This window comes from Coregonus lavaretus (genome assembly GCF_964263955.1).
Source record: "Coregonus lavaretus genome assembly, chromosome: 6".
Taxonomy (NCBI): Eukaryota; Metazoa; Chordata; class Actinopteri; order Salmoniformes; family Salmonidae; genus Coregonus; species Coregonus lavaretus.
Window position 1 is genome coordinate 55208492 of NC_139993.1, and position 15540 is coordinate 55224031.

At 44.5% G+C, this 15540-nt stretch overlaps 2 protein-coding genes across 8 annotated transcripts; both read left to right on the forward strand.

Moving 5' to 3' along the window:
• Nucleotides 1–522: 522 nt before the first annotated feature.
• On the forward strand, nucleotides 523–5564 carry LOC311130743 (aldo-keto reductase family 1 member A1-B-like). 6 transcript variants are annotated; one of them, XM_084163531.1, is made up of 10 exons: nucleotides 540–668; nucleotides 1506–1608; nucleotides 1719–1820; nucleotides 1966–2085; nucleotides 2454–2605; nucleotides 2911–3106; nucleotides 3667–3866; nucleotides 4430–4502; nucleotides 4759–4845; nucleotides 5202–5564. In XM_084163531.1, the coding sequence occupies exons 2-10, from the start codon at nucleotides 1576–1578 to the stop codon at nucleotides 5265–5267; spliced, it is 1029 nt and encodes a 342-aa protein (XP_084019657.1). In that variant the 5' UTR covers nucleotides 540–668; nucleotides 1506–1575; the 3' UTR covers nucleotides 5268–5564. The 6 variants fall into 6 exon arrangements, with proteins under 6 accessions (XP_084019660.1, XP_084019657.1, XP_084019659.1 ...); XM_084163533.1 differs by having other exon boundaries at nucleotides 1996–2085; XM_084163530.1 differs by having other exon boundaries at nucleotides 1509–1608.
• Nucleotides 5565–6444: 880 nt separating this feature from the next.
• On the forward strand, nucleotides 6445–13705 carry LOC311130900 (histone-binding protein N1/N2-like). Of its 2 annotated transcripts, XM_084163713.1 has the most exons (15): nucleotides 6445–6622; nucleotides 7511–7555; nucleotides 7705–7818; nucleotides 8279–8359; nucleotides 8488–8597; nucleotides 8964–9278; nucleotides 9560–9606; nucleotides 10692–10765; nucleotides 10881–10954; nucleotides 11370–11558; nucleotides 11932–12098; nucleotides 12379–12471; nucleotides 12618–12692; nucleotides 13103–13234; nucleotides 13546–13705. In XM_084163713.1, the coding sequence occupies exons 1-15, from the start codon at nucleotides 6585–6587 to the stop codon at nucleotides 13579–13581; spliced, it is 1590 nt and encodes a 529-aa protein (XP_084019839.1). In that variant the 5' UTR covers nucleotides 6445–6584; the 3' UTR covers nucleotides 13582–13705. The 2 variants fall into 2 exon arrangements, with proteins under 2 accessions (XP_084019839.1, XP_084019840.1); XM_084163714.1 differs by lacking the exon at nucleotides 8964–9278.
• Nucleotides 13706–15540: the final 1835 nt, after the last annotated feature.

The following is a 15540-nucleotide window of genomic DNA, read 5'->3' on the forward strand; positions in this document are numbered from 1 at the left end:
ATGAATTACATTCATTCATATGGTGGACTGCTCCTACTTGGAAGTGCCAATATGGCCGTCCGGTGGCGTCAAATCCTCTTAATGGCCAATACATAGCATCAGCAATCCAGAGTTTATATACATAATTGATCCCCACCCTGTTGACTACTTGTACTACTTTAAAATGGCAAAAGCATAATGGAAGCCCTCAATGTCAATGTCCATGCTAAAATGGGCTTTATAAACTGGTTGGTTCGAGCCCTGAATGCTGATTGGCTGAAAGCCATGGTATATCAGACCATATACCACTGGTATGACAAACCATTTATTTTCACTGTTCTAATTACATTGGTAACCTGTTTATAATAGCAATAAGGCACCTAGGGGGTTTGTGGTATATGACCAATATACCACGGTTAATGGTTGTATCCAGGCACACCATGTTGCGTTGTGCATAAGAACAGCCCTTAGCAGTGGTATACTGGCCATATACCACACCCCTCGTGCTTTATTGCTTAAATATCCACGATGAGTAGTCTAACTATCTCTATGGTGACAGCCCTCTTGAATCTGAAATTTCAGCAAAATGAAGTCGGATTTTTTTGAACAGCTAAAAATGAACTATTTGTGGCCAGGGCTTTGAAGAAGAGTTATTATTATATTTTTTTTGCATATTGACAACAGTAACAGTAAGTGGGATGTTTATGAATACAGCTTCTATACGTTTTGTTACGATAGTGAGTGTATTTTGTTGGTTTCATTTCAATTAGGGTGCACTGACTGTGCGAATATGCAGCACATAAAATCTACTTGGATCAGATTTTCAATCGTATAATATGTTTCATAAGGCAGGTGAATTGACTAGCAAAAATGAAAGGATAACTTTAAATCGCTAATAATAATGTAGAGGAAATGATACGTCAGTGACATCGACATCATCATAGCACTGACTGACATTTGTATCGCTTGCTTCTTCAAGCATGCATGAACGATTCTTTCTCGATGAAATGCCATTACGTGCCAATTTGTTGGAATATTGCCTTTGTGCATTATCTATCTGGCATTGCATATCTGACAGACAGACGGGAACATTTCTATCTTTGTCCACCCTACCTCGTTTAATGCAAATAGATTGCAGACATACTTTGTCTGACCGCAGCCGGTTTCTGCTCCAGATTGCGTGACTATTGATCAGATTCGATATTTCTACTGGCCATGGAAATAAAGCTTTTGATATTGTAGGACATTTCATTATGACCGTTTGATTTAATTGAAAATGGTATCAATTATATTAGCTGAGAAAGAGTACAGTAGAAGGGTCCAGGTGTGGTCAGGTCTCCTGCAGCTGTTGACACAGAAGCGCGACTTTCCACCCTGCTATGGTCAGGAAGGAAGTCATGTGATAGTCAGCAGCCGTTCATATGAGCCAGGGGCAGGAGGCTTAGTGGAGAGAGCTAGTAGGCAGGATGCCCCAAAAGCTGATTCAGGAGGTGCATGATACTTTGCTTCTTTTCCTTTACCACAAGCAGGTGAAAGTACTGGATAGGCTTTAAGTTTCAACATCTATCTCGCCTGTTAGGCCCAGATTTACAGGCAATGCAAACCAGTGATCTGAAGGACACAAGAAGAGTAAGCCACATCACAATGTTGAGATGCACAATGTGAATGTTGAGATGCACAATGTGAATGTCACAAAGGCTTTACCTGACTGTGACATCTTTATTCTGCTCTGTCTTCAGGTACACATGGCAGTGGCAGGTAAAAATGACTTTGCAGTTCTCAACACCGGGCGGAAGATGCCTCTCCTTGGGCTGGGAACATGGAAGAGTGAACCTGGCAAGGTAGGTGCCTCACACTTGATTGATTAACCATTAATATTTTTGATCAAATATTTCTCCCAACTCACCTGTAGTGTAGTATCAATATTGGCTTGCTGTTTGGGTCTTTGTAAGCAGCGGTTTTCTTGTTGGGTTGGCTGTATTCCAGGTTAAACAGGCAGTAATCTGGGCCTTGCAGGCTGGCTACCGTCACATCGACTGTGCTGCCATCTATGGCAACGAGGTGGAGATCGGAGAAGCTCTGCAGGAGACACTTGGCCCTGACAAAGTAAGCCATCACCAATGTTGTGTCCCAGATGGCACCCTAGTCCCTAATTTAGTGCACTACTTTCGACCAGAGCCCTAGAAATATGGTATTTAAGGCTTATTACCATAGACTCCATTGGCAGATACTGAGATGGACATAGTTGGTCTGTTATTATTGTGCTAGCTGGCACAGGGAGGTCTTGATAGTATATTTGGCATGTGAATGATTTAAATAAGTTACGAGCTAGCCAGGAGTCGAACCTCAAATCTGTAGTCGGACGCATTACCCATTGCACTACTAGCCCACTGATGGGTCAAAAGGTGTGTGTGTGTGTGTGTGTGTGTGTGTGTGTGTGTGTGGTCTTCGTTTACACCTGTCTCTGTATACAGGCCCTGAGGCGAGAGGATGTGTTTATCACCTCCAAGCTGTGGAACACACAGCATCACCCGGAGGATGTGGAGCCCGCTCTGCTGAAGACACTGAAGGAGCTGAGGCTGGAGTACCTGGATCTCTACCTTATCCACTGGCCCTACGCCTTCCAGTGAGTAGCCTCCATGGGGTCTGGCCTACTCAACATTGCTTCTGCTATGGAGAGGCAAAATAACTAGCATTAGTGAACATGTTACAGCAAATAAATGCATAGAATTGTCAGACAAAATTTTATTTTAATTTCAATCCAATTTGGGTACACTTGCTATTAGAATGTTTTGAATGATCTATTCACATTACAGTGGTTGTGTAGTTAAACCAACTGTATGGCCATCCTATTGAATTTTCAAACCATGTACATGGGTCATCATGACAGTGTTAACACTGTGCCTGCTCTTCACCTTGTCTTCCCCACAGACAAGGTGACGCTCCTTTCCCCAAGTCGGAGGACGGCACCCTGCTGTACGATGACATCGACTACAAGCTGACTTGGGCTGCCATGGAGAAGCTGGTGGGAAAGGGCCTGGTCAGGGCTATCGGCATGTCCAACTTCAACAGCAGACAGATAGACGACGTTCTCTCTGTAGCCAACATCAAACCCACTGTGCTTCAGGTGAGGAGATATGTGGCATGTGCTGACTGTGCGTACATTATTAATAGCTACCTACCTAAAGATCAGTTGGGCAACGATTGGAAAAAGCTTCCAAGCTAGCCAGGAGTCTAACCTAGAATCTTCTGATCTGTAGTCAGACGTGTTATGCATTGCGCCACTAGCCTACTGAAAGTGGTTGTATTTGTTTGTATGTGTGTTGTCTCTTCGTCACTGCCACAACCAGTCTTCTCTCAGGCTACCATCTCTCTTCCAATATCCTTTGCATACAACCCTCCACCTACTGTCTCTTTGTGTCCCTGTCAGAAATACAGCAAGTGTTTGTTTAATGACTGTTAAATACTAGGACATATGAGTGTTTGGTTTATGAGTTATTTTGCTAGGTAGGGAGTTATTGATATGGGGCATGTACATTATAACTCCTTACTTTACGATCAGTTGATTAAAATATCGAAAAAGTTTACAAGCTAGCCAGGAGTCCAACCTAGAATCTTCGGATCCGTAGTCATCCATTGCACCACTAGCCCACTGACAGTTGTGGTGTATGTTTCTCTGTTTTCCAGGTGGAAAGCCATCCGTACCTGGCTCAGGTGGAGTTGCTGGGACACTGTCGGGACAGGGGCCTGGTGATTACGGCGTACAGCCCACTGGGGTCACCGGATCGGGCATGGAAGCATCCTAACGAGCCTGTCCTCCTGGATGAAGCAGAAATCGACACCCTGGCCAAGAAGTACAACAAGTCCCCAGCACAAATCATCCTTAGGTGAGTAATGTTGTATAATTTTCTAGCCTAGGACTCTTTACTCAATGATAACCCAACATCCCATGTCATATACAAATGCCAGAAATACACTGATTAGGTACAGAAAAATAAACTGATATTATGAGCCTATCAGCGGGATACTGATGCCGTGTGTTCCACAACTGAGAAGTGATGAACACATCCTCTTGCGTCAGGGCTTGTACAGTGAGACGGGTGTAAAATAAACACACAAACAAAAACACACACCTTGCCTTTAGCCAATAAGTGCGCTAGTGGCGCAATGGATAACGTGTCTAACTACGGATCAGAAGATTCTAGGTTTGACTCTGGGTTAGCTCGTAACTCTTTTCAATAATATCCCAATTCGTCTTTAGGTAGGCAGGATAAATGTAGCAGTATACACAGCACATACCAAATATATTAAGACCTCCCCACCTAGCACAATAATTCATAAAATAAATTACTAAAACAAACACTCTTATGGTCTAGTGGTCAGATCCTGCTTTTCATGTAGCCTATTTTTATCTCCAAATCAAATCATGTACATCTTGTCTGTATGCTAGATGGCAGACCCAGCGAGGAGTAGTAACGATCCCTAAAAGTGTGACGGAGTCTCGGATCAAAGAGAATATTCAGGTGGGTATTGTTTTTGTTATCTAAGCCTATTTCTTTACAAGTATTGTGGTTTTATAGTATTCTATTGTATGATGACAATCTATAATTGTAAATTGGTGCCCATTTCAGTCTACTCCTGCGAGAAACCAAAACTCTTCTACTACTACTACTATTCCTACCCATCTCATAAAACTGTTTGCAGAAGTCCCGTCATGTAATAATATGATTTATTTGACTACTGAGTGTACGCTTAATCTAAATATGTGTGCATCCTCAGGTATTTGACTTTACCCTTGACGCAGAAGAGATGAAGTGTATAATGGCATTGAACAAAGGCTGGCGCTACATTGTACCAACCATCACAGTGAGTGGCTTTAGAGCTCCCTCTAGTGGTATATATATATATATATATATATATATATGTATGTGTGTGTGTGTGTGTGTGTGTGTACAACAGAAGTGAGACCAGAGAGTGTTGTTATTGAATTTTTATGGGTTATGTGATGGCCAGCTAACAATAGTATCAGCTCACTATACCACATTTAACTATATCTGCTGTATGTAATCAGTTGGTAGAAGAAAGTAACCAAAATGTGGTGTCTCTATTGACATTTCACCATAAAGTTTTCAATGGGTTAGTGGTGCAATGGACTGAGAATCAGGAAATTCTAGGTTTGACTCCTGGCTAGCTCTTAACTTTTTTTCCAACTGTTGTTGCAGGTTGATGGGAAGCCCGTCCCCAGGGATGCAGGACATCCACACTATCCCTTCAGTGACCCCTACTGAGCAATGCCCTACACTGCTGCCCTCTTTTGTGCCTTGGGAACTCACTCCCCTTCCTCAACCCCCTCCAAGGTTGTGTCCCAATTCCATTAAATGTCTTCCTCCTTCCTGACCACAGATTCCTCCTTCCTGACCACTGATTTGATAAGGGGAAAGAGGGCCATTTAAGGGGAAAGAAGGTTGTGGAAAATCCATCTCCTTTCAGATCATTGGTCATGGTGGTGTGGGGTGATGAGGAAAGGGGTCTTTTTGAGAGTATTGGGACATAGCATGTTCTTCATAATAAAATGTTTTTTGTTACTGCCCTTTTCAGTGATTCATTGTTTGGTTTTGTGACGAGGGGTAATTACAATGCTTGTTTACAAGGAGGGAAAACTATGAATGTAGAGTTTCAACATGCAGAAACAGTCTAACAACACCTCTGTCTGACATGCTTTTGGACTCTGGCAGCACAAAAGCACTGAAGTGGCATGTTGATGGATATGCAGTGTTATGTTTTGTATTTTAAATGTATTGAACCCATCTATCACCTTGCTGCCCAGTGCTTACAACCGACTCAACATAAAGAGATATTTCCTACTTGAATGTCCATGAGTAGCTTGAGCTTCTTATAAAAATATATATATATATATATGGAGGATAGTACACAGCTGCAGCAGGCATTCTCATGTCCCAGTCACAAAGACATCCCTGGACCACCTGGATGAAAAGCAGGAATCTGATTTGACTACTAGAAAATATCAATGTTTTCTTATGCTTATTTTATTGTTATGAATTATTGTGCTATATATTTGGTCTGTACGTTTACCAGTCAGTATGATTCTTTCTAACTATTCAAAGTGAAAGACCCTGTGGGAAGTGAAAAAGATACGAGCTAGCCAGGAGTCGAACCTAGAATCTTCTGATCCGTAGTCAGACGCGTTATCCATTGCGCCACTAGCCCGCTGTAGAACGCAAAATATAATAACCTCTTATATTCTGTACATAATTTGTATTTTCAGGTTCCAAAATGTATCGACGTTTGGTATTTACCAGTAACAAAGTTGGCTACATGCAATGGATTGATGATTAGTTGAACGACCTTTCAGATGATCGAGCAATGATTATAAGAATGTTACATTGTATCATGGCAGTTCCCCTTTAAATGTAATCTCCCGCGTTCTGTGAAATTCAAGTTGAAAGTTCAGCGGAAGTGTACATCGTGTCAGTATTTAAACGCGCCAACAAAGCCGAGTGAAAGAACGAACAGGCGCTAAACGTACATATTCCTGGACAAATCTGTGTTTATTTACACGACATAATCTCTGTCGCGTAACCAACATGCCCGAGGAAACAGCAGCTGCTTCAAACTCAGAAAGGTGAGCCCATTTGTGTGCCTTCGCATATCCCTCTCTGCTTTGTTAGCTAGCTTTTGTTCTCTGAGTTTGCTTACTAGCTACAGTAGCGTCTTTAAGCCGTGGTGTACTAACGCTAGCTAGCTACTGATAGCTAGCCGAAACCTGTAGTTAGTCAACGTTAGCTAATAGTTATCTATGCATGAACAGTTCCCATGCAACAAACAATGCAACGTAGCAAGACGTTCCGCCAGTGACAGTGTCGGCTAACGTTGCTAAGTAACGTTAAACAGCCCAAATGATGGCACGAGTCGTGGATGGCGTTAACTGCGTTACGCTAACCTTCCAGTTAGGTGGGTAGTTTGAATGCATTACATTAGCCAGTTAGCTAACGTTCCCTCGAATTGGACGATGTTTTGTTGCACTTCTAGATGACGTTTGCCAGAAAGTAACGTTAACTCGAATTAGCTGGCTAAAGTAGGTAGTTAACTAACGTTAGTTAGCCCGAACTGGTTAAATAATTGGCTAATTGCCTAGTGAAGTAGGTAGCTAGTTAGCAAAGCATGAAGCAATTTCACCTACCAATACTCAAGACCTGCTCGCTGCGGTGACATGTTGACGTTAACTTGTGCTGCTACCTAAGAACATTTTTTAAAGGTAAACTACGATGGGCTTTTTTTTTTTTTTATCTATCCAGGTGTTAACTCAAACGTCGTTAGTCAAGTCACGTCCGTGTCAACTTGCAAAACAAAACGTTGTTTCTTATTCCAACACTCGTTACCTGGATGGCTGCACTCCCGAGAAGCACACTTTCGTTCGAAGCAGGTTTAATAAGGATCGGATAGAAAAATGGTCGCTCCCATGCTGAGATTACTTGCGTTGCATTTACCTGCATTTGTCACTTTGTTTCAGCATGGAAGAAAAGCCCTGCTCTTCAAGTGCTGCAACAGCGGACGGGTGAGAAACTGCACTTTATTTTGTTTACATTTATACTAATTTTATGAAGTAGTTTGTCTTTGTTTTTCTTAGTATTCACTCCACATGGACTATTCATGCAGTAAGTGAAGTAAAAAATATTTATTTTGGTTGTCCTGTCTGAACCATAGCTCTGTCGACGTGATGGCGGAGGCAAAGAAGTTGATTGGCGCTGGGAACAGGCATCTGGTGATGGGTGATGTAGTTTCTGCAGTCAACGTGTTCCAGGAGGCTTGTGGCATGTTGTGAGTACTGAGACCCAATGGCTAGGATTAACTGTGGATTTGAAGTGTTATGAGGCTCATTGGCTTGATTGTGGATTTGATGTTGGCGTGGAATTCTCTTGACCCGACCTCACTGCCTGACGACTCATCCTAAGTGTAATTCTGCTACTCTATCAATTGCTACATATATTCAGTATGAATCTGCCATCCTAGAAGTTTGTATGTCAAAATGAGGGGTGTTGCACAAAACAAATTCAGCAATGATTGGATCGTCTAACTAGAGTATCAAAGTTGATCACCTCATGTAGGCTGGCTCTGGCCAAACCATCTGTTGGTATTCTAAAAGTTGTTGGAGAGGGAGGCAAATCCAGACTCATGGTGGAGCTGTTAGTAGGTGTGGTGTTTGGCTTGCGCGATGTGACTGGGTAGCCAATGAGCTGACCTCAGCCAGTACACGCCATATTCACCTCTTCTCCCTCAGGGCTGAGCGGTATGGGGACACTGCAGATGAGTGTGGAGAGGCCTTCTTCCTGTGTGGGAAGTCTCTGCTGGAGCTTGCCAGGTAAGTGGAAGTATGCTACTGCATGTGCCTCTTCGACACGTGCTGTACCTGTGTTCAGTTTGTAGTTTAACAGCACCATGCTCTGAGTTATGGATATTCAAATTAAATGGCTGCTTGTGGTGTTGCAGGATGGAGAACACTGTCTTGGGTGATGCTCTGGAGGGAGTCCCTGAGGAGTCATCTGAAGAGGGAGAGAAGCAGGAGAACTCAAAGTTTGAGAGCGCTGACAACTTGGATGGTAAGCAGTAGTTGACCTCAACCTGACCAACATTTGGTTAATGGCTGCTTGTTACAGTTCTCTGGTACAATTGACTTGTATGGTGCAAAACTCGCGTTTAAATTTTTTAGAATTGCATTATTGGTAGGTTAAGTGTCATTATGATGTAAAATTATAGGCCCCCTGTCACTGGGCAAGGTGGTGCCCTCTAATGGCACTGACTCTTATATCTGAGAGGGAACGGGCCACATTCATCCCAGTCAGCTCTGTGCAGTGAGGTGGGAGGCTGGTTCACGCTCTGGGCACAGATGGAGATGTCTTTTTACATCCACTCATTAATGGCATATTAGAGGAACAATGTAACAAGGTTTCATGTATCTGGTCCAGAGAAAACGAGGGACGAGCTTCGAATGCAGGTATATGAGGCAATGGCAGAGAAGGAAACCACTAATGGGAAAGATGGCAAAACTGAGCCAAAGGAGGAAGGGAAGAAGGAAGAGGGGAAGATGGAAACAACGGCAAAGGAGGAGGGCGCTGCCAAGTCTCCTGTCAAGAACGGGCATGAGCATTTGGAACCTCCTGTGACTGGGGTGGAGAAGACACCTGAAGGGAACGCAGAAGGTGGGAAGGAGAATGATGTGAAGACTTCTGAAGAGCAGAATGGAAACGGCGAAGAGGCTGAGGAAAAGATGGAGGGTGAAGGTAGACTTGGTGTAGGACACTGTTTGGGTGCACCATGTGGATTGGGACAAAGGGATGTTGCACAAATGATGTTTAATTTGCAGTAGGGCTGTAAATGGATTGTAAATGAACTCCTCTCTTACAAATTGAAGTTTTACACTGCACTGTTGAACTACCGCTGTCACATTACTACTAAGGACAAGCTTTTCCTAAATCTCTGGTTATGTACAGTTTGTCTGGTTTTCCTGACGTGTAGGACTGCTGTAGCTTAGGCTTACTGTTCTCTTTGCCTCTACCCTTAGATGACGATGATGATGATGATGAAGGGGAAGGCACTGCTGAAGACAAGGTAAGATATCCCTTTGTCACGATTCACTACATTACCTAAACTCTGGACACCTGCTCGTCAAACATCTCATTCAAATCATGGGTGTTTTAATATGAAGTGGGCCCCCTAATTTGCTGCTATAACAGCCTCTACTCTTCTGGGAAGGCTTTCCACTAGCTGTTGGAACATTGCTGCGTGGACTGGCTTCCATTCAGCCACAAGCATTAGTGAGGCGATTAGGCCTGGCTTGCAGTCGCCGTTCCAATTAATCCCAAAGGTGTTCAATGTGGTTGAGGTCAGGGCTCTGTGCAGGCCAGTCAGGTTCTTGCACACTGTCTTTGACACATTTCTGTATGGACCTCTTTGTGCGCAGGGGCTTTGTCATGCTGAAACAGGAAAGCGTCTTCCCCCAAACTGTTGCCACAAAGTTGGAAGAACAGAATATTCTAGAATGTCAGTGTATGCTGTAGCGTAAAGATTTCCCTTCACTGGAACTAAGGGGCCTAGCTCAAACCATGAAAAACAGCCCCAGACTATTATTCCTCCTCCACCAAACTTTAGTTGGCACTATGCATTCAGGCAGGTAGTGTTCTCCTAGCATCAGCCAAACCCAGATGTGTCTGACTGCCAGATGGTGACGTGTGATTCATCACTCCAGAGAACACGTTTCCACTGCTCCATCCAATGGCGACAAGCTTTACACCACTCCATCCAACGCTTGGCATTGCGCATGGTGATCTTAGGCTTGTGTGCAGCTGCTCGGCCATGGAAACCCATTTCATGAAGCTCCCGACGAACAGTTGTGCAGTTTGGAACTCTGTGAGCGTTGCAACCGAGGACAGATTATGTCTACTCTTCAGCACTTGGCGGTCCATTCTGAGTTTGTGGCCTACCACTTAGCAGCTGAGCCTTTCTTGCTCCTAGACATGTCCTCTTAACAGCACTTACAGTTGACTGGGGCAGCTCTAGCAGGGCATACATTTGACAAACTGACTTGTTGGAAGGGTGGCATCCTGTGGCTGAAATGGCCGAATCCACTAATTTGAAGGAGTGTCCACATACTTGTGTTTCTCAAACTTCTAACCTGACTCTTCCATCTCTTGTAGGAGAGCGACGAGGAAGTGGGTAACCTGCAGCTGGCCTGGGAGATGCTGGAGGTTGCCAAGGTCATCTATAAAAGGTCAACTCTACCTCCTAGTGCTCCCTGTAGAAGGCTACCATCACACACTTCCTGGCGTATATGATTTCAATGGACTAACTTTCACCTGCTTCCCCTTCTCTCCTCATCCAAACAGGAAGGAGAATGAGGCGGACCAGTTGATGGCAGCACAGGCCTATCTGAAGCTGGGAGAAGTTGGTGCTGAATCTGGTATGATTATGTGCTGGTCCTTGCAATGGAATTTTTTTTTGCTCAATTTAAAATATTTTGCTACAGCATGCCCTACTAAACACAACCATGTAGTTATGTTAACTTCATACTCCATCCCATTTCAGATCAGCTTGCCCTTCCCTCAACCTGTGTTTCCTGACCCTGGTCCCAGAGTACCCCCAACAGTACACATTTTTGTTGTAGCCCTGGACAAACTCCTCGTTGAGGGCTTGGTGATTAGTTGAATCAGGTGTGCTTGTCCAGGGTTACAATAAAAATATGTACTGTTGGGGTTACTGGAGGAGCAGTGTTGGGGAAACCCTGCTTTACCTCAGGTCTTAAACCCTTGCACCACACTACAGATGTGTTTATAGTTGTGGTCACGTCATACTCAGCTTGGCTCTGCCTCTCCCAGGTAACTACCCTGCAGCGGTGGAGGACTTCCAGGACTGCCTGTCCCTGCAGCTGAAGCACCTGCCCCCCCACAGCCGCCTGCTGGCTGAGACTCACTACCAGCTGGGAATGACTTACTGCTATACAGGCCAGTACAGCCAGGCCATCCAGCACTACAGCAGCTCTGTCAAGGTCATTGAGGGCCGCCTGGGTAAGCTGGATAAATATAATGAAATGTGCCTTATAGCAGACTTACCTATGCATTTTAGTGTTTGAACCCACAACCTAGGTGTTGCTAGTGCAATGTTACCAATTTGGGGGGGGGGGGGGGCTCTGTTCTTAGAAACTGATTGGCCCTTATCGAAGCCCATTCGGCCTAGCCCAGCTGAGTCGGTTAAAGGAGCCAAAAGCATATTTTACTGATGGTTGCTGTTTGGATTTCTTGTAGCTTATCAGCAACAATTTGGGCGAGAACATTAACTTTTTGCACTTGATTCAACGCTATCTGCGCAGTCATGCTACAGCACTAGCTATGACCTGTCAACCTCTGACCTGTCACTTGCAAACCTTGTTTCTGTGTCTAGCCATGCTCCAGGAGGTGATCGACAAGGGTGAGGATGGAGCTAAGGAGGAGAAGACTGAGCTGGAGGAGCTGAAGCTGCTGCTGCCTGACATCGCTGAGAAGGTGGAGGACGCCAAGGAGAGTCAGAGGACTGCAGGATCAGCTTCCGTGGCCATACAACACACCCTGGTGAGACTGCCTGTGGGATACTGGCTAGGATTGTGTTAGTCACCAAACAGGGAGGAAATTGTCCAATAAATGCTCCTTTTAATCTAAAATGTTTTGATACAATGTGTCTTAATGAATATTACTTGGTATAGCAGCTCTAGTAAATGTTTCAGACCACTGAACCGTCCAAGGTACAAGTCCAGTCCACTTTTCAACTGCTAATTAGAAAGTTGAGCGTATCCAGCTAGTTTCTGCAATTGATCTGTGGGTTTATGCTCTTAAATCTTCTGATCTCTTCCAGTCCGGGGCCTCTACTTCGTCAGCATTCCCAGCTTCCTCATCGGCTTTAGCAGAAAACAGTGGACCATCTTCGTCAGCATTCGAAGCCAGTCAGGTCATTTTGTCTCTTTGTGAAGTCCATCTTAAATGTTTCTTGCGCCTGGAATGAAACCTTGTGCTAACTCAAACAAATGACCCTAGATGTCAGTAACTTTAGAAAGCAGGCTGATGTTCATGACCAATTCCCTTATCCTGTTTCAGATCCCTGTCAGGTCAGCGGCTGACTGTGCATCCTCCAAATCTGCATCAGACATTTCCCACCTGGTCAGGAAAAAGGTGAGGCGCTCTTGCCTGACCTCTACCTCTGCTGCTTACTACTTATCCCAGCCTGGCGTGGCAGGGATGCTCATGTTGCTCATATCCTGGTGTATAGATTATGCTCTGCAGATTACTGTGCTCTGGCAGCTTGTAGTAGACCGCTCCCATGTCCAATCAATCCATGCCCCCTTTCCTAGTATGTTGCATGAATTTCTTGCTTGCTTAGTTCCGAGGGTGACCCCCCCCCCCCCCCAAATGGTTGATTGCTTTGCTTTCATTCCGATCTCCTTTTTGATTGAGCGTTATGCCTGTGTAGGTTTTTTGAGTTGTGGTGCGGTGGCTTTGTTATTGTGTGGCAACGTTAGTGCGGATTACAGTAGAGGTGAGGTGATGTTGAGAAGCTGACTTTGGTTTGTATTCCTGAACAGAGGAAAATGGAGGAGAGCCCCGTAAAGGACACTGATGCTAAAAAGACCAAGCAGGAAACTACAGTTAATGGCAGCGGCGACTCCGGCTCTGCCAGCAACGGCAATGAAGTCCAGGATAAAGGGGCACAGGAGGCGAGTTGATAGGTTTATAACTCATTCTCAGTAGGGTTGGGTGCAGCAGAGGAAGTTGGTATTGGTGGAAGGGGACCCCAACCTAGGCAGTGTCCTGTTTTCATGTGAACAGACCAGCGTGCTATGACGTGTTTGACCAAGACTCGTACGGGTTTCATAAGTCCTCCAACTGCTTAATCTCTACAGTATTAATGGACCCCTGACAGGGATGGTAGGTTTATCTGGATTAAAGCGGCGTCCAGGCGTTTTACTTTCTGATCTACTTCTGATGTTCGCTTATTAAATGTAGTTTGTTTTTTCCTTTCCTATAGCCTGCCAAGCCGTCCTCTGCGGAGTCTTCTGCGTGATGTCAATTCCTCGTGACTTCCTGATCGTCCAGCCTATCCCCCTAACACTTGTTTCTGTAAATATGACAATTTTCTCACTTGCCCAAGTTTTGTATACTTGTAGTAATAAAAGTTAAAATGTGCATATCTGAATTGCTTGTCTTCAGAGTTAATACTGCTTTATTTTGGTTACAGTATAATTTGAACCTGTTTAGGTACCAAGCTATTAATTTTGTCTGGGTAGAGTTTAGTGACACTGGTGCCTTTGCCAACTATGCTTGGATGTGGTGTAGATGTCGAGGGGGTTCTCCCAGGGTAAGATACACACGACGTGAAAAATAATATTTTCACTCCCATTAGTTTTTAGAGATTGCTGTACATGATACTCGTCTGTGGTGGGAGGGCAGGCTGAAGGACCCAGTGCGGGGTGGTGGCATGTATGAGATGGCTGGGCTGTCACTGTCTGGCTTGGGGCTATAGCAGTCAAACTGGTCCAAGGGTAACTGGGATCGGTCTGTCCAAGTAGGATCAGAATGTCCTTTTGGTTCAGGGTTAATCAATGTTTCTTACTAACACATGGAATATATTAAATGTCTATGGGGTTACCCAAATCATTTGAACACATTTGGGACCAGGGTAAGGACTTGTACTCTACACCTCAACACATGGTGCCATCTGGTCCTTGACTCTATCTTCCACTCAAACAAATAGACGCCCCGGTCCGGAGCTTCACCTACCAAAAAGATGTAACGTGATTACATCTTCAGTGAATGCAAATTTACTTATCACAGGCCCGTGAACAAATTACTGTAGGACTTGATGCTGTCTGCCACAATGCATTCACTACAACAGTACCTGATTTTGTATGGCATAGGTGCTCCGGAACACTTTTGCATTTGCTAATACTGTCAGGACAGACTACTGTGTGCTTTTGGCATCGCTCATTTTATATGAAACGCTACAAAATACAGAAGGGAAGCCATCAATGACTGAATAGATGGCATACATTTGCAAAATCCAGTTTTATTTTTCAGCCAGAGCTCAATCTCACCTGTCACACTCCCTTGCCTTGTGCTCTGACCTGTGATGGGGAGGCAACTGATTGCAGGAGGACTAGCATTTGTGCCCCTTGCGGGGGGGAGGGAGAGAAGTAGTCCCTCTGCTATAGGAATCGTGTTTCCGGAGGATCAGTGGAGTCCTGAGGGACAACGTACATGGCGTGCTGGTGGGACACCTTCCTGTAGAAAGACTTCAGACATAAAAATGTACGTTATTTGATAGCGTAGAGCTTTGCAAGTGCCGCGAAATGCTTGTTTCTAGCGCCAACAGTGCAGTAAAACCTAGCAATAACTCTCCACACATAATCCTAAAACATATCAGAATGTGTGAACAGTGCATTTGGAAAGTACTCAGACCCCTTGACTTTTCCCACATTTTGTTACGTTCCAGCCTTAAATCAATTTTAGAAGGCTGTAACAAAATGGAAAAATTCAAGGGGTCTGAATACTTTCTGAATGCACTGTGTAAAGACATGAGGAGAAAAGTTGTGTACAGCAGTAGTTATAGGATGAGCCATGACTACAATACAGTGTATATGCAAAAGTATGTGGACACCCCTTCAAATTAATGGATTCGCCTATTTCAGCGCCACCTGTTGCTGACAGGTCTTTAAAAGCAAGCACACAGCCATGCAATCGCCATAGACAAACATTGGCAGTAGAATGGACTTACTGAAGAGCAGTGACTTTCAACATGGTACCGTTGTAGGATGCCACCTTTCCAACAAGTCAGTTCATCAAATTTCTGCCCTGCTAGCGCTGCCCCGGTCACTTATTGTGAAGTGGAAATGTTGAGGAGCAACGGCTCAGCCGCGAAGTGGTAGGCCACAAGCTCACAGAACGGGTCCGCTGAGTGCTGAAAAATTGTCTGTCCTCGAGTGTAACACTCACTACAAAGTTCCAAACTGCCTCTGGAAGTAAC